Source organism: Balaenoptera musculus, chromosome 5 (genome assembly GCF_009873245.2).
Source record: "Balaenoptera musculus isolate JJ_BM4_2016_0621 chromosome 5, mBalMus1.pri.v3, whole genome shotgun sequence".
NCBI lineage: Eukaryota > Metazoa > Chordata > Mammalia > Artiodactyla > Balaenopteridae > Balaenoptera > Balaenoptera musculus.
The window spans coordinates 29,786,586-29,813,893 of record NC_045789.1 but is presented as its reverse complement, the minus strand read 5'-3'; the positions used below and the strand labels follow the sequence as shown (position 1 = coordinate 29,813,893).

The window sequence follows — 27,308 nt, the reverse complement described above, 5'->3', positions numbered from 1 at the left end:
TCTAGTGAGCAGAGGCTGGATTATCTTTTCAAGGATGTTTTTAGAGCACAGAGCCTTGGAAGATAAAGTTGTGTCTTCCCCTGGAGCGAAGAGCAGGCTTTACTGTCCGTCATAAAAGATCTGGTTTTCCTGAGCTCTGGGTTTCTCTCTTGCTAACACTCCACAGGCAGGTGTTATCTGGGCCACGGGGCATCACCCTGTGGAAACTGGGACTCGGATTAATACTCTGAGGACTGCTATGGCTGTGATTAGTACAGTCCTTTGACTCTGACCAGGAGCCCAACGTCTTCTGCCAGCATCCTTGGAATCATGGCAGGCCAATGCGGGACCCTGCAAAGCAGAGTCAAATTTCAGACGTCACAGTTCTTGACAGCATGCTTGGGAGCACTGAGAAAATACTCAGGTCATTTTTTTGTATTCTGTGGTTCAGAGGAGAACCCTGGCTAAGAAAGTCTTTGGGTTAAAGATCAAAACTGGTAGGTGATCTAAGAATTAAAAAGCCCATTACCTGCTAGAACACAATGGAATATTTCAAGTGTTCTCTCCTACCACTTCCCGAATTTAAGCATTTAAAAAAAAAAAAAAAAACCTATTTAATTCCTTCTCCCTCCTGCCCCTTTAACTATGGATTTTTGATGAGCAAGACCGGCATGATCGCAAACCACCAATTTTATTGAATAATGAGCTGCTGAGCAATTATAAAAAAAGCACCTAAAGTGCCATGTTTCCTGAAAGCCAAGCTGTGGTTTGCAAAAATGCAGGCAGAAGTCTACTCTTCCTGAAAAGCTCAGAAACCACATTTACCAGAACAGAAATAAATTACAGAGAAATATGAATATGTTTCTCTGCTCTCTTCCCAATTTCACACACTAAACTGAAAGCATCATGACTCCTCTCTGTCTTCGGGGCAAAAGAGCCAACGTCCCTTTGAGGAGAAATGTTTCCTTCTCAAAGAAAAGGAAGAAATGGAAACAAGAGGGTTTCACTAAAAACACAGAGATTTCCTCCTGCTAACTCAAAAACTCATCCTCGAAAACTTTCTGACATTGGAATGCTACCTGGTATTCCTAAGGCAATGGGAAGTCTCCTGCCTGGGGGCGGGGCAGGTGGAGGGGCTGGGGAGTGGAACACACATTTGTGAAGGTGATGAGCGAATTCTCTCCAGTAACAAGAATCAGCACTCTTGCCCTGGCAAAACAGGTCTGCACGTGAGGGAAAGACCGTGTAGCTTTCACGATGGGGAGGAATAAACCCTCAATAACATGAAATTATGACCGTTTCTGTGTATGTGTACACTTTACAGAGTTCATTTTTCTGAAAATGTAACAAATCAGAGGTACATGCTGCTTGGGATTCAAACTGTGACCCGATCGTCTCCAATACCAGACTCCACGCGCCATGCATATTAAAAAAACTTTTTGGCAGCAGAAAAGCACAAACATTTCAGAAATGGGGGAGGGGACTTAGGGCCTTAACTGTTAAAATTCGACAACAGCTGCACCAGTCACCAGAGAACGTCTGCCTCTAACAAACATTTCTTGCAAAGCACAGGCAGGTCAGGCTCTGGGCAGTGCTGGCAATACAAGCGCCCGACTCCAGGATCTGGGAGCACAGAACGTAATTTAGCATTCAAGGGAGGATACACATCAAGAAAAGAAATGACTGCTTCTCTGAAATGATTAAATCCCCCAAATACCAAGATATTTGACGATGGCTTTTATGATGTCGGCATCAAATCAGAAGTTTGCACCGGAAGGAAAGATTTTAAGACCTCATTTGCAAGGTCTCCGAGCAGAAGCTAACACATTAGTGAAATGATCTTTCATTCCAGGCTGGGAAACAACGTACAGCATAAGTCTAGAACAGCTGTCCTGGGCAAAAGTGTTTGAAAATGTTAATAAAGACAGAAGGAAATATCGTCGATCTGTATATTATGGGAAATCTCTGTTCAAATAAATGCCACCGTTCTTCTTTAAGTGCCAGAGAGGGGGAATTCCCCAGCCAGCACGCTGTTGGTTCCAAGTGAGCACAGTGAGGGGCACAGCAGTGGAGAGAAGCATGCCCCTGTGACAAGTGGCCATAATCCACGGCACTGGGCCGGGAGGACATCACTGATCATCAGGGGGGTTCGCACTGGACCCTGTTCGCTCATCACTCTTGGTCTGAGAGCTACCTGTCAGGCCCCATGCCTGCCCTGGGGACACCCAGGGAACTATAACAGCTGTTTTCCATGAGCACCCAGTCAGGTGAGAAGAGAATGACAAATTGATGATCATGACGCAGCGTGCGAGCGCCACATAACAGAGAGGTGGCCAGGGTCCCGCGGGAGAACAGAGGAGGGAGCAGCTGCCACGTGGGCGTCCAGGGAGGCTTCCTGCCCCGAGCCGAGGGCGCCATCATCAGTATCATCACGCCCTCCCTACACCCTGGCACAGTCGGTGCTGAGCCAGGCACAACTGGCACGTGTTCATTCACTCATTCCCGGCTATGCTACCGTTCCACGTGACACATGAGAAGCCGATAGCAGAACGGTGACGGTGACTTACTCAAGGTCAATGTCGGGTCAAAGCCCCGTTTGGACAAGACTGCACGGAGCTCACGGCCTCAAGTCCCTCCGAGCGAGCGGCTGGAGTGGAACACAAGGAGCTGAATGGAGAGAGATGAGAGGCAGAGGTACTTGGGGGGCAGGACCACTGAGTCAGATGCTCACAGGCAGGGCGACTGAAGGACTGTAATCACACCTATTACAATTGCATGAAACGCCGCCACTCTACAGAGACCCTGGGTTCCAAAGACAGCCCTGGCTGTGTGCCCATGTGCAGTTTCCTAATGTCCCTCAGCTTGTTCCTTTTTTTGTTTAAAAAAAAAGGAGGCGAGAGGGGAGGACACTTCTCACTCTCAGAGGCTGGGGCAGAGCTGGCATTATCAGCCTTGGCTGGGGGTCAGCCGCGACTGAAACCTGGGAGAGTAACAATCTCCCTGGTCTCAGCTTCCTTAGCTAAAATGAAAGTAAGTGTTAACAGGCTGGGTGGCAGTAAGATGTAAATAAGATGACAGGTATAAAGCACCCAGCAGTGACTGGAGAACAGTGAGCACTCAACAGGTGGAAGCCCTTCTTGCGAGCATTAGGTATATCGCCTCTGCTTTCCAGGCTTACATCTTCACCAATGAATCATCTTCTTTACCAAAAGACAACGAACTCTGTCAAAGGGAAAAAACTATAAATATTAAGTAAATGTCACCATTGGGGGAAAAAAGTTGCTAAGTGCAGTATGACTACATATGATCCAGGACTGAATCCTGGAACAAAAGGACATGAGTGAAACAATTAGTGAAACAGAAATAAAGTCTGCATGTAATAGTATCGTACCAATGTGAATTTCCGGGTTTTAACCAAAGTACCATGGTTCGGTGTAAGATGTTAGTAGTAGAAGCCAGGTGAAGGATCTATGGGAACTCTCTATACTATCTTTGTAAATTTTCTGTAAATCTAAAACTATTTCAAAATAAAAGAAAAATTTTTTTAACAACAGGTTGTAAAAAGAATAACCCCAAATAAATTTTTCAATCACTGAAGCACTAAAAAGCTTTTTGAAATTATGATCACACACTTGAAGGCATCCAAAAGCCATATGGAAAACTTTTGGTTAGTTCAATGACATGAAAAGATTCCTAAGGGTTACATTTAAAAATCACTTGGACCGCCCATCTAAAACATGGCAATTAACTACAACTGTTGAAACTGGTTTTTAAGGAGTGTGGGCTTTTCCAAAAAGATCAGTTTTGTTTATAGATTAGATCGAGGTCAGCAAACTTTTTCTGCAAAAGACCAGACGATAAATACTTCAGGGTCTGCAGGCTGTAGGTCTTGCAACTACTTAACCCTGCCATCATAGCAGCACGAAAGCAGTCACAGACACAATGTAAATGACTGGGTGGCTGTGTTCCAATAAAACTTTATTTATTAAAAAAAAACAGGCAGTGGTGGGTCACAGTCTGCTCACCCCTGGATGAGATGGACCAGATGCGAATCCATTTTGTAGTGGAGAGCTGGAAGAGGTGAAGATAATGATGGTAAACTCCCCTGGGCTTGAGAAGCCCACTCGCCTTCCTCCATCTTCACTGGCTTTGTGGCATGGAGACTCCTGTGTGTGCCAAAAGCCGATCTGCAAGCACCCAGCGCTTTCCTGCAGCAGCAGCTCTCCTGACTAATTGCTCAAGATCACCTCCCACGCAGGAGGCAGACAGCCAACAGATCAAGCCAGCACGTAAAAGCAAGAACTTGGTCCCCCTTGAGAAAAAGGAGGGAGGTGGGCAGGGAGAGGAGGAAAGGCACGGAAGGAAATCTCTTGAACACAGATAAGACAGAACCTTTTGAGGTTGGATACAACCACACTGAACACTCAGTCCTCACCGCCCAGGATGCTGGGTCTGCTGGGGGGTTTCCCTCCTTGACAAGAAAGGACACCACTACCTAGTCAGCCCATATCTTACGAAGTTCACTCCCAGGCTGATCATTTTTTCGGGGTTTGCTATGAAAGAACCGAGAGTTACACCTCTGACTGATCTTTCACTCAAAGTGTTCCTTGAATTGCATTTCTCTTCCTTCCAGATGATCACTGTGGAATCAGGGACAAGGCTTGAACTTCAGCTTGCTAGCCGAACAGAAAAGGAGCTGCAGCTGCGTTTCAGAGAATTACGGGGCTGTAGAGAGGTCTCAGCACTGTGGTCCCGCAGGGAAACTGACGGGAGTATTTCCACAAGCTCAATTCGTATGTGGAAGACAGCCAACAGCCAACGTGAGGGTGGAACATATAAAACAGGGGCTCCCAAGCACAGCTCAAACGGGGTACAGCACTACTCTGCTAAGAAAATCCTCTGGTTACTTACCAAGCTGTTTTACGGGTTGCCTGTCGTGATGGGTGAGCTTCCCATACTGCCCAGAACAGTTTAGAGAGCTGGCTGGGTCCCACTGGGAACCCTATGCCTTGGTCATGAGCTTCTCAAGGGCCCTAGTCTCAGAAGCTTCTACAGAGGAGGTATCTACACAGCGAGGCGAGGACAGGAGCCCCAGGTTCTCCTGGCGTAACTACTGTAAATGCTGGAAACAATGCAACTTCAGGTCAACACTAAAGGCTTCTCCAGGACTAGTGAGCCTATTTTCCCTAAGCCATTTAGTGGGGAGATTACATAACTGATGAACCAGGAAGTTGGGTCAAGTTCAACTAAGAATATTAAATTAAGTTCTCGGAGGAAAGGAAAATACAAGCAGGTGGCCACCTAGGGCTCCCAGGGGAGCCGTGACTGGGTTTTATTACATGTGGTACCTTGAAACCTCACAACAATCCAAAGGGGTGGGTGCTGTCACTCCCCCTTTGCAGATAATCTTGCTAAGCCTTGGTTTGCTGAAGTAATTTATATAAGGCCTCCAAGGTTTTAAGTGGCAGGCGAAGAATGCAAAGCCAGGCTTGTTTGACTCTAAAATCAGTGCTTCATCAGTCTACACCACGGTCTTCCAACTCACAGAAAGCTCACGAGGCCCCTGCCTGCATTTCAATGTTGAGACCCAGCCAACCAATCCATGCACAGCAAATGATACACTACAATAGCAAAAACCAATGAAACAAAAAAGGAAAGCAAAAACAAAACAAGACTAATGAGAAGACAATTTTTTGTTTGTTTGTTTGAATCTTAAGCAGCAGAGCAGCTACTACAAAAATTCAGACGAGTGTCTTTAATTTGGAAAGTCAACTTTTCTTTACGGGGCTTTAAAGTTAGATGAATGACCAACTATTTGGCTTGAAAATAAAATCTCTGAATTTCAGAACCTGTAGTTAGAGCACAGCAAAGGAAGAGGTGAATTAGGCCACATGCAAGTGCCAAGTACACGATACAAATACCAAAAATACCCTAGCAAGACACAAGGGACATGCATGGAAGGCTGTGAGGACGCCAGGCGGCCAGTCAGGACGGCGTAATTACTATACTGAGTTGGAGAGAAGATTCAAGAAGATATACAGGACAAAAGTTATCCACCACCACCACCACCCCAATGCGTGTGAACAGACTGATGGTCGATAGCCAAGCATGTGGGCCCCGAGATTAGCTTCAAGAGCTTTACCGGATATCATGTTACTCATAAAAAGATTACGGATGCGGCTCTGTTGCAAAATATCAAATTTCCAAGTCTCCCAGCTCTGCTGCAGGGGAGGATGCCCTCCTCCACAAATCTCAGCCAAGGGTGTTGGATGGTGAATGTGCCGCCATTCAGATTCAAGGGTTTATTCCCCATAGGTAACTATAAACCACAGCAACGTGTCTTAACACAGGGTCAGCGCTCCCTCTTCAAAACAGGGGCAGCGGCCAGCTGACAGCCAGTGTTAGCTCACTGGGTCTCAGAATCGGGGGAAAACTACAATGGAACAACGTTCCCATATGCCACCAGACTTTCCATACCGACAGTAACACAAGTCCAAGGGAACCACAGATCACGAGGGCGGACAGATCAGGGTCATAACCCTTCTCTGCCCCTTACTAGTCATGTGGCTTGGGGCAAATTTCTGATCTTCTTTGTGCCTCCATTTCTCTATCTTTAAAAATGAACATACTTCTGCCTCACTGGGTCTGATGTGAGGATCAACATGAAATAGTTATAAAGCAGCTACAACAAAGTCTGTGGCCCCCGAGAGTTAATGCTCCACAGTCTTTGATTCTGGGAAATGCAAGAGAGGATCTACCGCATCAAGCCTTCTCTGCAGCCTCTCACCACCAGCCACTGCTGACGCAGAAGCTTCTGCCCCCTCTAAGTCCCCAGCCACCAACAGGTCCAGATGGGGCTAACCTGTGGGCAGAAGTCACAAGGCTGCCGGGGCTCACAGCAAGGCGGTCTACTCCTGCTCATCTGCCCTGTACTTCCCTACGACCTACCTTAGACCTCCATCTTTCTGAACCCACCAGGGACTTTGCCGCTCACTGAGGTATGGGAGACTGGCTTCCAATCCACTCCTCACAGCACCCAGCACCACATGAAGGCACCAGCTCTACCAGAGACGCCGGTCAATGGAACCCACCACTTTCTGTAACCAGGGTCCACCTACAGGTAAGCAGAGAAGAAAAGGTGCTCCCCTTATTAGGATATGATGTCCTAACTAGCCAATAAAGATGCTGGAAATGCCTATGACGGACAATTCACTTTTGGGGGTTAAATACCACCATCTCCTGATCTCTTTTTAAATATACGTAACTTTTCTCCCCTTTTTACAAAAGCCGTATGTGCTCATCTTAGTCAAGTCAGCAAAAAAGCAGATATGCACCCCCCCCCCAAAAAAAAGAGAGAGAGAGAGAAAACTTTTAAAAGATAAATTCCCTATTTTCTTTTGAAACAATCATCATAATAAGAGAGATAAAAATTTAAGACATCAACTTCTAGGGTGAACTGACTGCCCTGGCAGGGTTGGGAGCAGTAAAGTCAAGGAGCAATGGGGTTGAGGAAGCCCTCCCTGAAGGGGTGGAGGAGAGAGAGAAAAGAAAGAAAGAGAGACGAAGGGGAGAGGTGAAGACAAAGTTTGCCTATGACTGCTACCTTATAATTTCTAAGTGTGCACCTAATTTCACCAAAACCTGTTAAAAATTGTTTAAGGTGATTATTTTTCTGAACTTCAGACAAATCACTCATGGTTTGTTGTCATAGACACGAAGCCAGTTTAAGGGGTACTTTGCTATCTCCCCACAAAATTCATCAACTCCCTGAAAAGCAATCATGGAACCAAGTCAAGTAATCTCAAATGCCAAGTAGTTGTCTATGGGAAACCTCTATCTGTTTGCCCAGTTTAAAGGAAGCAAGTTACTATTTCATAGACAAGAATACAAATGGTCACCAGTGAGCACACACAAAGTCTACAGATGACATGCACAAGGCTGTAAATGGGCATGGGAGCTTACCGTCTAATGACTTTAACCAACTAGCACCAAGCCTGGGGAGGCTTGCATCTCTGATGCACAACAGCGGCTCAGGGCAGCATCTGGGATAGACGTGTTAGGAACACCTTCACATTCAGGATAAACCAAACCAAGCCAAGCCTCTCACTGGGTGGGAGAGAAGGATTTATTGCCCTCCCAGCCTGCCAGAGCACAAACTGAGTTACATCTCAGGGTACCAACATTCCCAGCTACAAAGAACTATTCTAAGATGCGGCTGCCATCTTGACTATGGCCACATGCTAGCAGGAGGAGCTCCTTTTCATTTGAAATCTGGAGAGGAAGCAGATAACAACGCCTGGTATCTACTTACAGGAGATTTTCTTTTGGGGCAGAAAACCTAAAAGAATTACTTATCAAGGACCTGCTCCATCATTTAAAAATGAAGAGAAAACTACTTTATTGGGGAAAAAATGACTTTGGAACATTTGAAATACCTTGACCTATGATGTAATGTCCTCCAAGGAGACTGAGCTAGCAATTCTTTACTAGCAATGAAGTCACCCATCACCTTACTTGAGTGTACAGGTAAGGAATAGCTACAGATTGATTGACTGCAATGAATAATACCCACAAGTCATAAACATCAGCAGAAACCCAAGAAATCCAATTCTGCTGGATTGTTTTCTACCTGTCAGAGGCTACAGCTGTATTTACACACTGCCTATATCAGAATATCAGCTGCTGTAGGTTTTCCTGCATAAATTTGCTTTCTGGTAGCTGGGGTCATGGCATTTCTGTACAATAGAGCTACTGGGGTCCTATATGATCTACGTACATTTGGGCTTCATTTTTCAGGACCTAAGATAAGGCAAGTGTAAGTTTTGGAACAGAGAGTCACCACTCGGGATTAAAACCAAGCAGTCCAGGCAGTGCCTCCTTTTTAAGGCTCTGAGAAGAGTTTTAATGACTACACAGCAACTTCGGTTTTATTAAAAGGGCTCTTAATCAGATTTACTCAGATCCTACTATAATCAATACTGTACAGCTGGTAGGCAGAGATGATGGATTAAAAAAAAAAAGAAACAAAAAGAAAAGCACACACAATGAAAACTAAATTTATAAATGCTAAGGAAATAAAGAAAAACACTATAAAGAGAAAATGGTGAGATTAATTCTGTGAAATTCCCAAAGAGTTTTAAATTGCCTAAGAAACATTCAATGATACACAGAAAGAAATGAGACTTCCAAAAGAAAAGCATTTTTATAAATGCATAATAATTTAAATGGGAAATAAAATATTTATTAATAACTATGTCAATATCACTAAAAAGTTCAAAGAGTATGAGACCCAATTTTATCGTCAAGAATTTTATGATCGAGGGCTTCCCTGGTGGTACAGTGGTTAAGAATCCTCCTGCCAATGCAGGGGACATGGGTTCAAGCACTGGTCCGGGAAGATCCCACATGCCGCGGAGCAACTAAGCCCGTGCACCACAACTACTGAGCCTGTGCTCTAGAGCCTGCGAGCCACAACTACTGAAGCCCGCGTGCCACAACTAGTGAGCCCGCAGGCCATAACTACTGAAGCCCATGCGCCTAGAGCCCGTGCTCCACAACAAGAGAAGCCACCACAATGAGAAGCCCGCGCACCACGACAAAGAGTAGCCCCCGCTTGCTGCAACTAGAGAAAGCCTGTGCGCAGCAACAAAGACCCAACGCAGCCATAAATTAATTAATTAATTAAATCCATTAAAAAATAATTTTATGATCGATCTTGGAGTGAGGGAAAGATTGGATAGTGTTATGCATCTAATGTTTGTGACTCCCCCCCCAAATTTGCATGTTGAAACCCTACCTCCTCCCATGGTATGGTGTTAGGAGGTGGGGCCTTTGGGAGAAAATTAGGATGCAATGAGAGTGAATCCTCATGAATGGGATTAGTGTCCTTCTAAGATCCACGAGAGAGCCTGCTTCCGCTCTCTGTTCTCCATCATGTGAGGATACGTGAGAAGTGAGCAGTCTATACACTGGAAGCAGCCTCCCACTTCAACCCAGCCAGGCTGACACCCTGACCTTGGACGTCCAAAACTGTGGGAAATAAATTCCTGCTCTTCATAAGCCACTCAATCAAAGTATTTTGGTTATAGCAGCCCAAACTGAATAAGATTGATAGATAAGCAGGCAGGCAGAAGGAGACACTGAGGTAGATACATAGATAGACACACACATATACTACTATCAAATAACAATAAAAGGTAAGTACTAACTAGTACTAGAAGGGGATCATTTTCTAACATCATGTATTGGGTATAGACAGAGGAAGAGATCATTCCGAACCCTCCAGTAGACTAGAGCCCTAGAGAAGGCTACCTGAAAGTGAAAACTAAATTAGATCCTCAAGACAGGTCAAGATTGTCTTGAGCAGAAAGGAAGGGAGACATTTCAGGCAGAGGGAATCAAAGTTTGCAGGGGGCACCCAAGGGCTGCTTGAAGACAGCAAACACACAATCCTAGGAAGAGAGAAGAGGGGAGGGGAGGGGAGATGAAGGTAGGGGAAGGGAGGGGAGGGAGGGGAGGGGGAGAGAAGGGGAGGGGGATGGGAGGGGGAGAGGGATGGGGAGGAGAGGGGGGGAGAGGGATGGGGAGGGGAGGGGAGGGGAGGGGAGGGAAGGGGAGGGGAGGGGAGGGGAGGGAAGGGGAGGGGAGGGGAGGGGAGGGGAGGGGAGGGGAGGAGGGAGGGGAGGGGAAGGGAGGAGGGAGGGGAGGGGAGGGGGGAGAGGAGAAAAAAGAAAAGAAAAAAGAAGGAAGCACTGTCACTTCTCCTAACTACACTCCTCAGAGAAGCTGTTTACATCAGCACATGCCTAGAACCACGCGCGGAGGGGCGGACAGGAGTCTATGTCAGGATTTGCAAAACATCATTGGGGAAAACGTTAGAAATATGCATTTTCAGGCTCTCCCCAGTCGTAAGCGTCACTATGGTGTGGGCCCAGCACCGTGGGCTTCACAAGCCCTGCAGGGGATCCTCATTGTCCTCAAGTGTGAGAGGCGCTCCCCCACTTAATGAGAAATCTGCACTGAGATATGCTTACAAGTAAGTCCATTAAAAGATACACAGGAATTCTATTATATATATGTAAGAGAGAGATGCGTTTTATCCAGTGCCCAGAAAACAAAAAATCAAGCTCTTCAAGTAGCAGGAAGTCTCCATTATAACAAAAATCTCCTTTCCAGACTTGTTTCAACTACTTATTTTGCCCCCTCCCTTTCGGGCCTCTCAAAGGCTGGAGTGCTTTCCATGACATTTTAAAATTTGTATGAATAGGAAGCTGGGGGGATTCACTCCCCATCTGATTTATGACCAAAAATACCAAGCTCTTCAAGTTTCAGCCATGGACGTGCTGTGAACTGAGCACTGCCTGCATCGTGGCTTGGAATGTCACTTCTCCACACAACCACTGTGGAATAAGAAGCACCGACTAAAATGCTCTCCACTGACTGTGACAGACACTTACTGACAGGAATAATTAGAGACCTGGCTTGTGCTTTAAAACACACACGCGCGCACACACACATACCCCAAATTCCACTGTTAGAGTGCCCAGCATTGCAGAGGCTGGTTCCTATGTTACCACTGTCACTGCTGCTTGTAGCACAAAAGTGAAAGAGTATTTTTATTTTGAAAAAAGAATAGTAAAAATGACAGGCCTGTTTGAGTACTCTGTGGTTTAAGTCCACGATACACAGTCTTCAGCATTTAAATATACATATAGGACAATTTTGGAGGGAAAAAAAATCTCATCTGGAGAATGCGTACCCATATTTTGAGTTCCACTTGGATTTTCAGTTAGATTTTCAAAGTCTTCAGGTCACCCCCAAATTTTAGCATACCAAACTTCTCCCAGCCTCTTGTAGTACTTAATAAGTTCATAATGAGTTCATGTGAATCCAGCAGTAACTATAAAAAGCCAACTGATGTGAGAAACACTCTCCAATTCCATTTAAAGTCCCAAGAATGCCCAGCTAGGGGAGAATGACATCATTATCTATGACTTATTTTAAGCAACTTTGATTTTTTGAAAACATTTTTTTTTAACTTTAAAGACAGGACACCCAAATACTCTCAGGCTGAATTATAGATGTATTTTTGGATGTCATTTGATTGACTAATCAAGTAATGTCATGTAATTATTAGCAGAGTTCTTTTTTTTTTTTTCCTTCTCTGAGCATCTGTTTGAAATCTGATGCTCCACACCACCACCAACCTGCATTTACTCCACAGCCTCGGGAAGCACAGAAAGACAAACCCTCATGTAGTCAAACCAGGTCCATGGTATTTTGTTTGTATTGGTATTATTTGTCCTAATACACCTGAGCTGATCTGCTCATGGCTGGCACTCAACCAAACTAAGAAACTAAAATCAGATATTTTCATCCATCAATTGTCAATTATGCAGGGTACTACGGAGTCAACAGAGCAGGACACTAGCATAAAGCTTGCAAAAATTCATATAACTAAGATATCATCCAACAGAAAGCCTTGAAAGTCTACTGATCACAATGCATGCATTTGCATCTTTCTAAAAGTTTGCAATAACTAGCGAGAAAACATCCCGAGCAGGACAATAACAAACTTCCTTCGTGCAACCCCAAACTGCCATGAATTGAACTTAAAACAGATCTGAAATGGCACCTGCCCACCCCTTCCATACTGGGAACACAGAGACCCTATTAGAGAAAGGCCTTGTTTTATGGACCCTTCTCCTTCTGGCAGCCCCACTGATTAGAGAACAAAGGTCCTGAGATCTAACGGCTTCAGTATCGACCTGCCACGTAAACTTCAAAATGAAGGGCCACTTTCATTTCAGGGCCCTCCTTCCCTCAGCACCAAACAGAAAAGCACAGCTACTTACGCAGTGGATGCCCAGTCCCCAAAGGTACCCCCATCTGCAAGGAGGTGGTTTTTGTCTGGTCCAGGGGGCCCATGGGCAGCGGCAGCCGTGGGAGATGGGGAGGAAAATGAGTCCAGGCTGTTGGGAGGAGTGTCCTCCTTAGGAAGATTGGGACGGTCACCTGGGGAGGAGAAAAAGCCATCAACTTTCAAATACTCAGAGGAGAAAAAAAAAAAAAACTCCACTAATAACTACATGGCATCACTTGATTAGTCAATCAAATTATATCCAAAATTACATTTACAATGCAGCCTGAGAGTATTTTGGTGCCCTGTCTTTAGGGATTTTGGTGCTCTTTTTTCTGTTTTTAATTTTAACCAAAGATGCTGAAAATAAATTATAGGTAATACAAAGTGAGGAGTGTTGTCCCCACAAGAAAAAACAATAATCAAAATCAGGTCAAACGGAAGATGAAAGCCTTAATGGCGGCCACAATGACTTCCTGGTCTCTAAGGAGCGCAGTCATAAATCAGTGATAATCTCGAAAACACTCCAGAGCAGTACACCAGTCCTGCAGGGTCCAGCCTCTCACTTTCTAGTCACATGATGGCCCTTTAAGCCACTGCCAATCACCACCCAGTCATAACAAATTCAACAACTTGAAAGGGACCTTATCTTCTCAGCTGGTTTACAATTTAATAGCCCAATTTATTAAATCCCAGACACAGAGAAACTTCCATTTCCCGGCGAACATTAGGGAGGATGTTCTGCAAGAACCAGACCCCTGCAGTGACTGCAGGGCATGACTTTGAACCCAAACGAAAATGCATTTCTTAAATGGGCTGCATGATTTATTCACTCACGGAGGACCATTTTGTGAAATGCGTTTGTATCACCTGTACACATTATGGGCTTGGGTGGGAAATGCAGAAGGTAGAAAAGAGCTCAGAAGAGCAGCCGGGTCCCTCGACTGGTCTCCTCGCTTTCATGGTACTCCCAGCTGCCATCAACACATCTGAACAGCCCGCATTGAAGCTCGGACCCTTCAGCCAAAGTCACAGTCTCCATTAAATCGTAACTGCTCCGGGGCAGCAACTTTCTATTAAGACAGCACTGGCTTGGCCTTGATTTTATAAATGCTGGGTCACAAGAGTTGCTCAACAAACTGCCACGGCAGATGACACACAATGTGGAGGGTCACACTCCAGCCACAAACAGCTTCCAGCTGATTAAACCTTCGTATTTCCTCATTCCCAAGTCCCAGAAATAGAGGGTGTATGAACACCAGGAACAGTGAGGAACGTGCTCTCGGAAAACCATCTTAGATGGATTTCAATTCTGCTAATAATGGAGCACAAGAGCAATCCTGGGCTCTGATGAAGATCGCTCCCAAGATACTAATCTTGAAATCTTGAAAATTGACTGTATAAAATAATTCTTACTTAACTCTGACCTAGCTTACAACTAAGGCTAAAAGAATCTTAGAAGTGGAGATCTGGAAAAGCGGAATTCAGGCCAAGGAGGAATTAGAAGGGGTGGTGACGGCTGGAAGAAGGGATCCCTTATAGAAGCAGCTAGGAGGATGCATGATCCTGTGCAGAAGATTGCAGTGAGGGAGTTTTCTGAGCTTTTTCCTTCCTAAGTGCACGGTCAGCGAGAGAGATACAATGGGGTGAGAGGTGAATGTGATCTCTGTGAGCAGGTCTTCTCCCTGGGCAAAGTCACTCTACAAAGCCTTGCTCTCTCTCCATTCACAAACACACAGCCCAGAAGACCATATGCTTCCTCTTTCAGTGAAGTTCCTTTTTCTACTGCCCTTCACCACAAACGTATTTAGCTAACTGGAATAATTCAGCCCCAAAAAGAAGGGCTCATTTTCAGGCAAATGAACCCAAACCCACTGATAGATCTCTATGATTTCCTTTGGATTTATTTTCGTTCTGGGATACAGTCCACTTTGAAACAAAGGCTGCCTCTCCCACTGTGCCTGGATAGCTCAATCCATCTAGTTCTTTCCTGCAAATGAGACCTGGAGCTCCAGCTTTCCAGGGCCCTTCTCTGTGTCGTTCAGTCATCCTGGGCAACAACTCCCTTCAAAACTAAGAAGGTCTCCTATGTAACCCCAGCACGGAGTCTAAAGTAAACTCCTGAACGTTTACCTGCACAACAGCTGCCAATTCAGGGCTTGGCTAGAAGTTGCAAAATATGACCAGCTCTGCAGCAGGACAAGATAACCTCCAGAGTGGGTCACACGCTAGCAGCTTCCTGGCTGCAGGAGACTGGATGCTGGCCCTCTGCTCTCTGGGCTGCAGGCCCTGTCTCTGGGGCAGGGCCTGACACAGCAAAGCAGCAAGTGAGAGTCTGGGTCCAGCTATTCCCTGACTCACTCCTACAAGGAGAAACGTGTCAATGAGAAGCGGCTTTGGGGAAGTGGAGCCCAAGGGTCTAAGGTTCCTTTCAAAAGATACCTGAAAGGTTCTCACAACCATATACACTAGCTCATCACCACCCCCTCCAATCCTGTCCCTAAGCAGACTGACACAGCACAAATTGTCACTCAACATATTAAATCACGTGCTAGTAAGAGAATTTCTCCCTTCCTTCCTGCCAAACAGTGGCAATATGAGCCCTCAAGTGAAAAGAATATTGATACAAGGGCATAGGTTTACACAAAGTGATCAAACGAAGAGATCTCTCAGCCTGCTTTCCATGTGCACAAAATTCCTCTCTCTCTCACTGTTCAGGAATGAGCTTATCTACTTGAGAATCATTGCATTTGAGGAAACACTAATATCAGGCATGTAAAGGTTAAATAGTCTAAAATTTTAGTTCACCAAAATTAAATGACTTCTTTTTAACTAGTAGTTAAATAATAAAGCTTTAAAAAATTCTATGTTTGACAATATCGGGAATAAAGATTTTAAATCCTATGAAACTAATTTGTACTTGAGAACTACAGTCCGACACCCTCGTTATTTTTCACCTTTCATTTCTCCAGAGTGTCACACAACCTCTTTCCCTAGGTGCTATCCTTCCACAGGCATCTCCAGACTCATCACCTGCAAGTAACAGGGTTGATCCGAGTACGCGAACAAAAATGGTGCTGAAGGGCTTTTGTTATGAACAGACTCCAAGATGAGAAACTCACTAGAATACAACTACCACATCTAGAAGAGAAAATGACTTCCTCACAACCCCCAGCTTAATTCCCACCTCCTCCACAATCTCTTGCCAGCCACCTTTTCTGCTTGTTCTCCTTTCTCACAACAGCAGGCAAGCAGAAGTCAAGTTTACATTGCACTATCAATGCTTTCATGACCTGATTTTAGCTCCCCACCTCCGTTATGCATCTTTTGAGGGTGGAGACCAAGTCTCATCTTGGTAATCCTTAGAGAACACAATGCAGTGCCAGGTAAATCAGGAGGCTTCAGGAAATACTGGCTGTGGACTCACTGCCACAGAAAAGATCATGAAATTGAAAAGCCAATGCCTCCAGGAATTAAGAAGGAAAAAAATCTACAAATCTCAAAGTATTGTTAGAAAATCTGCACGCAGCTTCTGATAATCGTCCTCTCCCCTTTCAAGCCACAAACATCTCTCACCCTCTTTCTTCAATTTACTGAGGTTCTACTTATATACTAAGGCACGTTGCAGATGCCAAGTTACAAAGGTGAAGAATCAGCCTCTAACCCAAAGGTGCAGAAGACAGTCAGGTAAAGCCAACACAGCAGAAGGTGGTAGGGTGTCGAGTTTTATATCTCACTAAGGTGTCTGGATTTGTGCTACAGGCATTAGGAAGTTATTGCAGGGATTAAGCACGGAAGTGATACAGATTCAAGAGATATTCAGGTATTACAGTCATCAGACCTCCGTGAATGAAGGTGAAGGGTGAAAGAGGAACCTACCATGACCCTCAAGTTCTTGCTTTAGGTAACCAGGTGAATGTAGAATTATCCATTGAAATAGGGCATGAAAAACAAGGAGCAAGTTGCATGTGGGAGATAATAAGACCAGCTGCAGACATGTTGGGTTCGAGGGGGTAAGAGATCGAGGGGAAGATGTCCAAAGGAGAGCTGGTTATACAGCCCCAGAGCCCTGGAGAGAGGTCTGGGATGATTTTATTGAGAGGCATGTGGGTTGAGTTGAAGTCATAGCACTGGATGGAGAGGGCGAAGGAGAAGATATAGAAATGGAAGAGAACCCTGGAGGAACTTCAGTGTAAGGAGCAGCCTTCTTACTGATGGTGGTGGTGGTGGTTATTGCTGTTACTATGGAAAACAGAGAGAAGTGTTATCTTACAAGTATTCAGGTTTCCGGCCCAGACATAGATTCGCATAAAAAATGGACCAAAAAAGTATTCACGAGGACATGCCTTTCATGTCAGCTACTGATTTCACTATTTAGTCTGATTTCTTTATGATGCTGAGTACATGCACATGTGTTTTGTTTTCATGACAAGACTAAAGCGATCTTCAATGACTGGCAGAAAACTGAGCAGGAAGAGGGAAAAAGAACTTGATAATTCTACCACAGTTAACAATACACAGGATGTTTATCTATCTATCTATCTATCTATCTATCTATCTATCTATCTATCTATTTATTTATTTATTTATGGCTGCACTGGGTCTTCGTTGCTGTGCACAGGCTTCTCTCTAGTTGTGGTGAGCAGGGGCTACTCTTCATTGCAGTGCACGGGCTTCTCACTGTGGTGACTTCTCTTGTTGTGGAGCACGGGTTCTAGGCGCGCAGGCTTCAGTAGTTGTGGCACACGGGCTCAGTAGTTGTGGCTCACGGGCTCTAGAGTGCAGGCTCAGTAGTTGTGGCACAGAGGCTTAGTTGCTCTGTGGCATGTGGGATCTTCCCGGATGAGGGCTTGAACCCGTGTCCCCTGCATGGGCAGGCAGACTTAACCACTGCACCACCAGGGAAGCCTTATCTCCTATATTTTAATATGCTGATCAACTTTTACTCTAGATAGTTGAACTTTCTTGTTCTGATGATAAGTGCTTCTCTCCACTCACCTTCTGCTCACTTCACTTAAACAGAACTGCTGTTGGAGGGAACGAGGCTTAGAGTTTTCCCTCCCATTTCATTCATTTCTTCTTTGTCCATCTCTCAAATAAACTTCCTAACTGTTGAGACATCAGAGATGGTTCCCTTTGAATCCGTTACCTGCTGTTTTCTACTCAGCCTAGAATGTTTGAGTATGAGCCGAAACCACAGGAGGTTTCTGTTATTCGTCAGAGATGGGCTGTCTCCGCTTGTAAGGCTGGTCCATGCTCCCCTCTCTCAAACATCCTGGCTTATGAATTAGAAGAACGAAAGAGAAAGGGGACAGAAGAGAAGAAAGAAAAAGAAAAAAAAAAAAAAAAAAAAAAAAAAGAAGAAGAAAGAAAAGAAAGAGAGAAGAGAAGAGAAGATCTAATGAATTAGTTAAACTTCTGACAAACTTCGCAGTTACGTATTTGGTTAAATGGAAGACAACAGCAGACTCTCTCTGTGGTTCCGCTGGCACAGAAATATGCTTCCCGTCAGAATAATCTTAGATGCTTCTAAATATCAAACAGCTAGTCACTAGGATCAAAGAAAGATTTATTGTTATAAGTGAAGAACAAAGTAACTGCACTTATAACAACACAGTAACCTTTTACAGTAAAGGCCAATCAGGAAATTTCAAGTCAAGATGGCAATGAAATTTTAAATGGAAACCCACATCTCCTCTCACATATGCCCAACAACAACAGCAATGAAATGACTTTTTAAAATAAATTTGCACTTGAAAACTTGTTTCACATCGCTGTGAAACAGAAACAGAAAGGAAATAGTTTCAGAAGTCAGCGGGAGTACAAGCCAAAAGTCTACCAGCTCCAGGACTCATCCAAACCAGCAGAACCAACAGACATTTAAATCCTGTGGTATCCTTAGGTCAATATACCTACAATACACCAGGCATGGTTCAGGGATAGAACCAGGCTCCCCATGTGGAACTAGGGGTTGGGAGACACTCACCACACTAAATGGAGGCCAAAAATCTGTCACCAAGTTCCCCACTTGCCTGGAAAGTAGATTTGATAAGCCCACCCCCTCCCCTCCCCAGGATGAGAGTTACGTACAGGAATAATAGCTGGTTCTGAACCAAAGCACCTGGTTCAACCTGGTGAATACAGTGGGCAAGAGCTGGAGAGGGAGTAGAAAAAAGAAAGAAGGAAGGGAAGGAGGCTCTAAGTCATCCCAACAACAGGTACACACACAAAATCCTCCTTCCCAATGGACTTATACCTACAGTTTCTAAGAACATAAAGAAAACTAGGATAGTAAACTCAACAACAACAGAAATTCAGCAATTTAGAGATTTGTAACACAAAAGAGAAGTGAAATTGCCAACATTCAGACCCCAGAAAAAGAAGTATATTGAGAGGAAGAAATATTTAAAGAAATAATGACCAATTCCTCATAATTAAAGAATTTCAAAGACCTCAAGCTAAAGGACTCAGAGTACCAAACAGACAAAGAAAATACTGAACATAAGATACCTTATTGCAAAATTTGAGAATATCAAATACAAAGAAAAAAATAAAAAGCATCCTGACAGAAAGAACAGACCATATTTTTTAAAAAGACCCAGAGTGACATCAGACATCAGAGTTCTCAACAGCAAAACTGAATTCAGAACAATACTGAAGTAACATTTTTAAAGTATTGAAGGATAAGAATTTTGAGCACAGAACTGTATATTCAAACTGCCTATCAAATGTGAGGGTGTAATAAACATATTAGACATAAAAACACCCAAGGATTACCACATAAAGAACTATAATGATAACACTTCCAAAAGACAGTTTTCAAGTATTTAAATAAAAGAAGCAATATGAGATTTTCAATGTCTATCATTGTCTTCTAAAAACTCTAGGACAAAAGAAAAGGGAAAAAAAATAACCAAAATGATCCAGAACATAGAATCTAGAAAATATCAACATAGTGGGGGTGGGTAGCCCAAAAAGGAAATGAAAGTCCATTGGATATTTATCTTATTAGAGATGGAGACAGAAACATAGTTGAGTTTAAGAAGCCAACAGATAAATAAGCTTATAAATCTCAAAATAAGGCAACCACCTTAGAAACAAAAACAGGATATACATTACTAGAAACAGCAGAAGAACATTTGCTTTTGTAAAGAGAAAGGAGGAAAGAAAACAAAAAGGTATCAAAATTCATTATTAAATAAAAATTATAAAATGACAGAAATCCTAACATAATGGTAATCATAATATACATAAATGGATTAAACACATCAATTAAAAGACAGTGATTCTCCAAATATATTTTCCAAATCCAATAATATGTTGACTACGAGAAACATGCTTACAACAAAAAGACAAAGCAAGCCTGGAAATTCAAAAAAATAAAGCTAAACTAGGAAATATAAATCAAAATACACAACAATCTTAATAAACTACATGAGAGATAAAGAGGGTCATTTTATACTGATAAAAGGACAAGATGATGGAGCAAGAAGATAAGCACCTAATGATACAGCCTCAAGCAATATATAGAACCGTAAGGAAAAACAGAAAAAGCAACTATCATTATTGGAGACTTTAACACACTCCTCTCAGACAGTGTTATCAGGCAGGGAGAGAGAGAAATATCTGTAATCAACAATACAAAGCTGCTCTATTTTTCAGACACACACACACCTTGAAATAACAGAGGATAAATATTCTTCAAAACAAATGTTTTTTTAAGGATTTTATTTTATTTTTTTTTGGCCACACCATGAGGCTCGTGAGATCTTAGTTCCCCTATCAGGGGTCGAACCTGGGCCCTCAGCAGTGAAAGCGCAGGGTCCTAACCACTGGACCGCCAAAGAATTCTTAAGGAAATATCTTGAAGGATGGATATTACACATCCTCTCTTCTCAGACCAAAATTACAAATATTTAGAACTTAATAAACGAAAGGATAGATTTTACCATTTCAATATGCTGGTAAACTAAATATGGTTAAAAAGAAAATCATAATGGAAATTAAGAAAGATTTAGAACTCGACGATAAAGACATTTCGTGTCAAAATTTGTGAAACATGGCACAATAATACCAAAGAAAAGTTTATAGCTCTAAAATATTGATTAGGAAACAAGATTCAGAACATTTTCTATGCCATATTTAAAAAGACAATTTCCCTAAATACTGACAGTCAAAGGGTCATCATGACTGTTTAAATATTCACATTACATTTAGTCAGGGAAAACTCTCAAAACTAGAATTTACTAAAATATATTTGATTTCTTTTATATTTTAGTGTGCTCACTCAACAGGGATTACTCGTATACTATAATTAGTTAACACAGGTTATTCCATAAAGTGAAAAGCTAATATTCTTAACTATTATTTTTATTATCGATAGGTATGTAACACTTTCTGGGGGAAAAAAATCTCCAAAATCACAGTGGAAATCGACTAGAAAATGTGATCAGACATATAAAAATTCACTACCTAAGTACAGAGAAATAAATCTCAAGGCTAAACATGACCTAGTTTACTTTTGAGGGTGGCTTCAGCCAAAACTAGGTAGACTCTTTCCCCAGCAGGGGGCAAAAAAGCTGACGTGGTGACATTTACCTTAGCCCCCTCCTCCCCTTGTGCCTGGATTCCTTCTCCTGTCATTCTGCACTATAATTATCCTCCTGTCATTCTGCATTTTCTATCTTTTAAACAGGGTTGCCCAATAGTAACCAATAATGGTTTGCTTAGAGTATTTCAATTTCTTCTTTGCCCACTTGGTGTGTCTGTTCTCATGATGCTACAGCCAAGGAAGACTCAAGCACCAAAAATTTAGGCTTAATGTCTGAAGCTGAAGAGGGCACAGTATGTAGGGAACTGAGAAAGGCTGTCCTCAAGGAAAACATGTCTGGGTACAAGTCACAGTAGTAGACTAATAGCTGTGGGAATGAAAGTGATGGGAAGAGGCTGAAATGGGAAGAGGATGATGAAATGCCACAGGAAGAGGAGAGTTTTGTTTGTTTTGCTAACTTATATAAGCCTGTTCAAAATATAACCTTTGAACTAAGCAGAAAATAGTCAGGCTGCCCTAGTTTCCATCATGTGGCAGATATTATGACATCAATAAAATCTCCTTCGAGCCATAGTGGTCTTTCTTCCTAAGGTCACTCAGGACACACAGCATACTGAAAAGGAGAAGGGTGCCTACCATCAAGAACAGTACTCCCAAACTCATTTCAAAGACACTCTGATGTAATTTCTACTCTGCTAAAATAAAGTCTGAATTGCCATATTTCATCATGTCAAAAACTAGTTTCTAATACTGCACTGACTAGTGTAAATTAGCATAAACCAAAATTTATGTTTTCCCTCCCCCCTGCTCAATATGCAGTTGGACTTGACGTTGTATATAAAACCTGATGCTGAACAATAAATATGGAAGTGACCTCTATAAATAAAGCTAAATCTGTCTAGGAGCTGGCGAGACGCTTCAACATATGAAACAGTAGAAGGAAAACATTCCCCCACCAATGTTCATAAGGCCAACATAACAGATGGGATGGGTGCCAACAGTGGCATTTTAACGTTGACAGAGATCAAAGGACATAGCCACCATCCATTCTTTAATGACCCTGTGTCCAGGAAAAGTAGCATGGACTAAGCGGTGCTGGTCCCTGAAATGCAGTTAATACAAGTCAAAGTGTACTACTTAACTCATGAGAAATGAGACATCATAGAACTGTCATACTGAATTGGAACACTAACCCATCTAGGAGAGCATTCTACTTTCTAACAAGGACACTCAAGAACACTTGAGTCATCCATAGCCTCACTCTTCCTACCTAAGTCTTAGAAGTACATCATAATGTCTTCTTGCTTTCAAATTACTGGGTGAGATTGCTGTAGTCAATGAAACATTCAAGGGTTCCAATGCTAAGTAAAGGAGCATGACTTCCACAACAGCTTATCACTCACTACTGCTCCAAAGGGAGGATTACAGTTCTGTCCAGTATTTTGTTTTTGCATCTGGTCCTTAGCGCTAGCGCCCCCATATTTACTGACGTGCAGATACCAGTGTGACCAGATACCCAAATTTATTGAGACTGAGGAAAACAGGAAAAGGCTACATTCCAACAACATAGAAAGACAGCCTGTCCTGCCTAGCTGGATTATCTAAGACTAGTTTTGTCCAAGTAGCCCACTCTTTGCCTGGTAAAAAAAAACAAAAAAAGTGAACAGGCCTGTTTCTTCATAGCATACTTAAATACTCACCCAGAACGTCATGGAGTCCTATGAGCTTCTCGAACTAGAAGCTGCAGTATACACACGGAATGACTAGTGCACAACAGAGCAGTCTGTGAGCAGCATGGCTGAGAAGGGTCAGAATCAAATCCCAAACCCCACTAACACCTAACCAGCCAAAGAAAACCCAGCACCGCCTGCATAGTTTTCCATATGCTAGTCTACTTCAACTAAAATGGCCAAGGAGTTGAGAGAACTTGCATTATGAGGCACTAGCAATAGTGGCATTATACAGATAAGATCTATAGAGAGAAAAAGAAGTCCCTCCCCACCCCAAAAAAAAGGAATCCAAAGCAAGACAAAAAGTAAAGTCGATATATTTTTCAGGCCAGATATTTATTCTTATCCTTCTAAAAACATAAGCCAAAAGAGTTATATTATCTTGTACATTAGTTTTAATTAACTGCAAAAGTGTATGTACACACACACACACACACACACAGGCAATTCCTTTCTTTAATTAGAATAATAAAGATAGGTTAGGAAACTCAAAGTTTGACTTTAAAATTGAACTTCTAAAATTGCTAATGTAATTGGGTATCTTTCTTTAAAAAAACCAAATCCAACCTGTCCATTCAAAGGGAATTCTTCTTTGCTGTTCCCAGAGCAGTAGGTAGTAAATGACTATTAAGAGAAAACAGTTTAGGTTCTTTGATCAGAAAATCTTCTATTAGGGAAACAAAGGGGAGGGGGGTATAAGAAATTAACCCTGCCAACTGCCCATTAAGGAAAGAATGCTAATTGTATTTCTCAGCAGTGAAAGGTGCACTGAGAGACCAGTTACAATTGCCAAGTGGAAGGAAAGGTTCCTAAAGTCCCACTGACCCCAATTCTCGGCTCTGCTGCAAGTTAAAGCAATGTCATGCTGGGGGCGATGGGGCAAGATGTCCCAGTTCCTCTCATTTCATTTGGCCCTCATCAAACAAGACAAACCATGATGGGAACCATGATAAAGCTAAATAACATGCAGGTTAATGACAGTCAGTGTCTAGCTAAGAATAATTCCCTTGGGTAATATAATTTCTTTATCTGAAATCATGTCTAGGAAAGGGAAATGTGACTCTCAATAAAATAACCTCCCACCCCCAGTCCCAAAAGTCCAAAAAACAAAAGTACACATAGATATGCATCCCCCCCCCCAGAAAACTGAATAAGAGAGAAGTCAACTCCTAAACTGTAACCTAAACTGTCACAGTAAGGCATGAAAAGATGTAATGAAATTGCCATACAATTATAAAGCAGACTTTATTTTCGACTGTCTGAAGATATTAAAAATTAAGCATAACGCCTGCCTGAAAAGCTACCGAATGGCTAAGACATGCCAAAAGTGTATGCTAGGAAATGCTGATGAGGGAATCAGCTGTGTTCTAATCGCATGACATAAAACACAGACCCCATTATAACGTTACAGCAGCAGCTAACAGGCATTAGGTTACAACTCCAGGAACCACCTCTGCGACTTACAAGGTCAATGGAAGGCTGAAGCAATTCAATTACAAAGTGAAGAAGACCAGTTCAGCTGCAATGTCAATAGAAGTCAAAGCAAATTGCTTTACTCTGTAGAGCAGAGAGCATTTTTATATCATAATCACAGCCCAGAGGCATTATTTACAGACTGAGATTTCTGCCTATATAAACAAAAAATATAACCACCATCTACGATTATCCTTAGGAACCAAAAAGTAATCAGATACTGAATCAAGCTGTCTTGCATAAACTTCTGAGGAAGCCTGACATTCTGACAGTTCAGGAAATTTAAAGCACACGCCAGTCCAGCTGAGAAAGGAGGGTTGTTGGACTCCTAGCTACTTACCTATCCTCCTCCCCCATCACATCATTCTTTTCACCTGAACAATGTAAATTATTATCAACTGCCAGTTTAAGACAGCAACCAATAAACTTATTAAGCTGGACAAAAATAACCAAAAACAAAAGACTAAGTTACATTTTCTTGGAAAGTATACCACATAGGAAAATATATCTGAAGCTCTCTATTTTACACATCAGGCCCTCAGGAAAATCTAAGCTAAAATTGAGTAGTTACTAAATATTGGGTGGTTTACAGCCATTAAATCATTTGTTCTTGGCAAAAGCCATGTGGAAGTTTACTGACCCAAACTCATGAGGCTTCGAGGGGAATTTGCCTAGATCATACAAGACAGTAAGAAGAGAACAGGAATTCAAATCCAGGTTAGGTTAAATCCAAATGGAACCACAAATAAGTCTACTATTCAATAAAACTCTTTTGTGGCCTAAGTATTTCCAGTGATAGTGATCCCCAAAATGCTAGGACAATGTGCCTTTGAGAGCAGCCCAGGTAGAAGGTGAAAGACGCATTAAATCCAACAGGAAAACGCTAAGCAGTGACCGCTCCCTATTCTCAATGAAGTGCCAATGAAATTTCTCCAGGTCAGCTCATGCTAGCGGGACTCCATATGCTTTTTTCTCGGGCTCTGCTTCATTCTTTCTACTTCAAAATCTTCAACTTACACCCAACACGCCAAATAACAAGCACAACTTGCATCAGTTTTAGGCTGAAACTTTTGTAACTTAAATACACACACTTGTATGCATGATACATGTGCGTATATGTGTATTTATATATGTGTATATATGTACACGTGTATAACAAGGAAAAAGAAATACAGATATGTTTAAAGAAGAAAATCATCATTCTCTCACTTCCTAAGGAGAAAACCACTGTCATAACTGATTAATATTCTTCCGGATTTATTGCTATGCTTATACATTTATTCACATAGTTTTCCCTTTAGAAGTGAGGCTATTCTGAAATTGTTTTATAACTTACTTTAGTCATTCAAAATCACACCATGTGTATTATTTCTGTGGACACATTTCTGTGATCCTTGGAAGGCTAGAAGCCTGTGTGTGATTACTGAGGACCTGTATCATCTGCCTGTGTTTGGCTGTAGAACAAGGCCTTTAGGAGCACACCCACACAACAGAACACAGAGAATACTATACAGCAGTGAAAAAGAAGAGGGCACTCTCTTTGTATTGATATGAAAACAATACCAGATATAAAGTTTTTTAAAATACGGTGCACAACTAGCTTTTGAGCACACAGGGGATATATAAAAATCTATATTCATCTCTGCTTATATGTACATGAAGGATTCTAGAAGGAAAAATAAGAAACTATAGGTTGAACCAAGTCAAACTGCTGCTATTCAATCAGTTTTGACACAGACAAACAGCAGAGCAGTTTCATGTGATACGACCCTCTTAGTAACAGTGGCCAGCAATCCAATTTGGAATTTTAACTCTGAAAGGCTTTAAGAAACTATAGGTTGAAATGACATGTAAATGAAAAAACATTTGAAATTGCCGATATTAGATAACTTTGGAACTGAGAGCTGGCCCTCTGACATGGCTCAATCTATTAATAGCAGTGGTTACAGATTTGGTGTGCAGGGACTGAGTTGATGGGATTGAATGGAGACTTTTCACTTTACTGCAACAAACGTAAGACCAGATATTTGTTCAATTAGGTAAATGGGTATATACATCATGATAAAATAAATATAATACTGAAATAAAATGATTGCTTTTCCTTCTCCTTGCCCATAAAAATGAGCGTTCCCCTTTCTCCTAGAGGACCCATTTTTGTTACAGTGTATTGTGTCCCAGGTTTAAATCCATCCTCATCTCTGGCCCTTTCTTCTCCTTCATCTTCATCAAAACCATCACTCTGATTCCTTTACAACAAAACTAGCCACTGTTTTTAATGGAAAAACTAAGAATCACTCTTAAAATTAAAAAAGAATAAATCAATGTATTGTTTGAAAGGCACATGACATCTCTGAAAAGACTGGCCATGGAAAACTCCAGAGAAGAGAAGACCATTTGCTGAGGCACTTGAGCAGAGTGGTAAGGAGCCCAGACTCTGGAATGGACTGGTTAATCCGGGCTTTGTCACTCACTAGCCGGGAGACTCAGGTGAGCTACTGACCTTCTCTGAGCCTCAGTTTCCCCAATTATAAAATACGGATAATAATACTATCGATAGGATTGTTATGAGGATTACCTAAGTTTAACAAATATTGCTAACAACAGTAGCTGGCATATAGTATGGTATCTGTAACTGTGCACTATTATTACCCTCCAAATTTTGTATCCTGTTCTCGCATTAACTATTAAAATTTTTAAGAAAAAGAGCCCACCTTTA

The 27,308-nt window shown here is 42.4% G+C and overlaps 1 protein-coding gene across 2 annotated transcripts in view; it reads right to left on the bottom strand.

Moving 5' to 3' along the window:
• Positions 1–27,308, bottom strand: part of ARHGAP10 (Rho GTPase activating protein 10) — a 327,424-nt gene that overhangs the window by 13,369 nt on the left and 286,747 nt on the right. For both annotated transcript variants that reach the window (XM_036853059.1, XM_036853057.1), the window contains one exon: positions 12,834–12,993. In XM_036853059.1, coding sequence (XP_036708954.1) covers positions 12,834–12,993 — 160 coding nt within the window. The remainder of the gene's footprint in view (positions 1–12,833; positions 12,994–27,308) is intronic.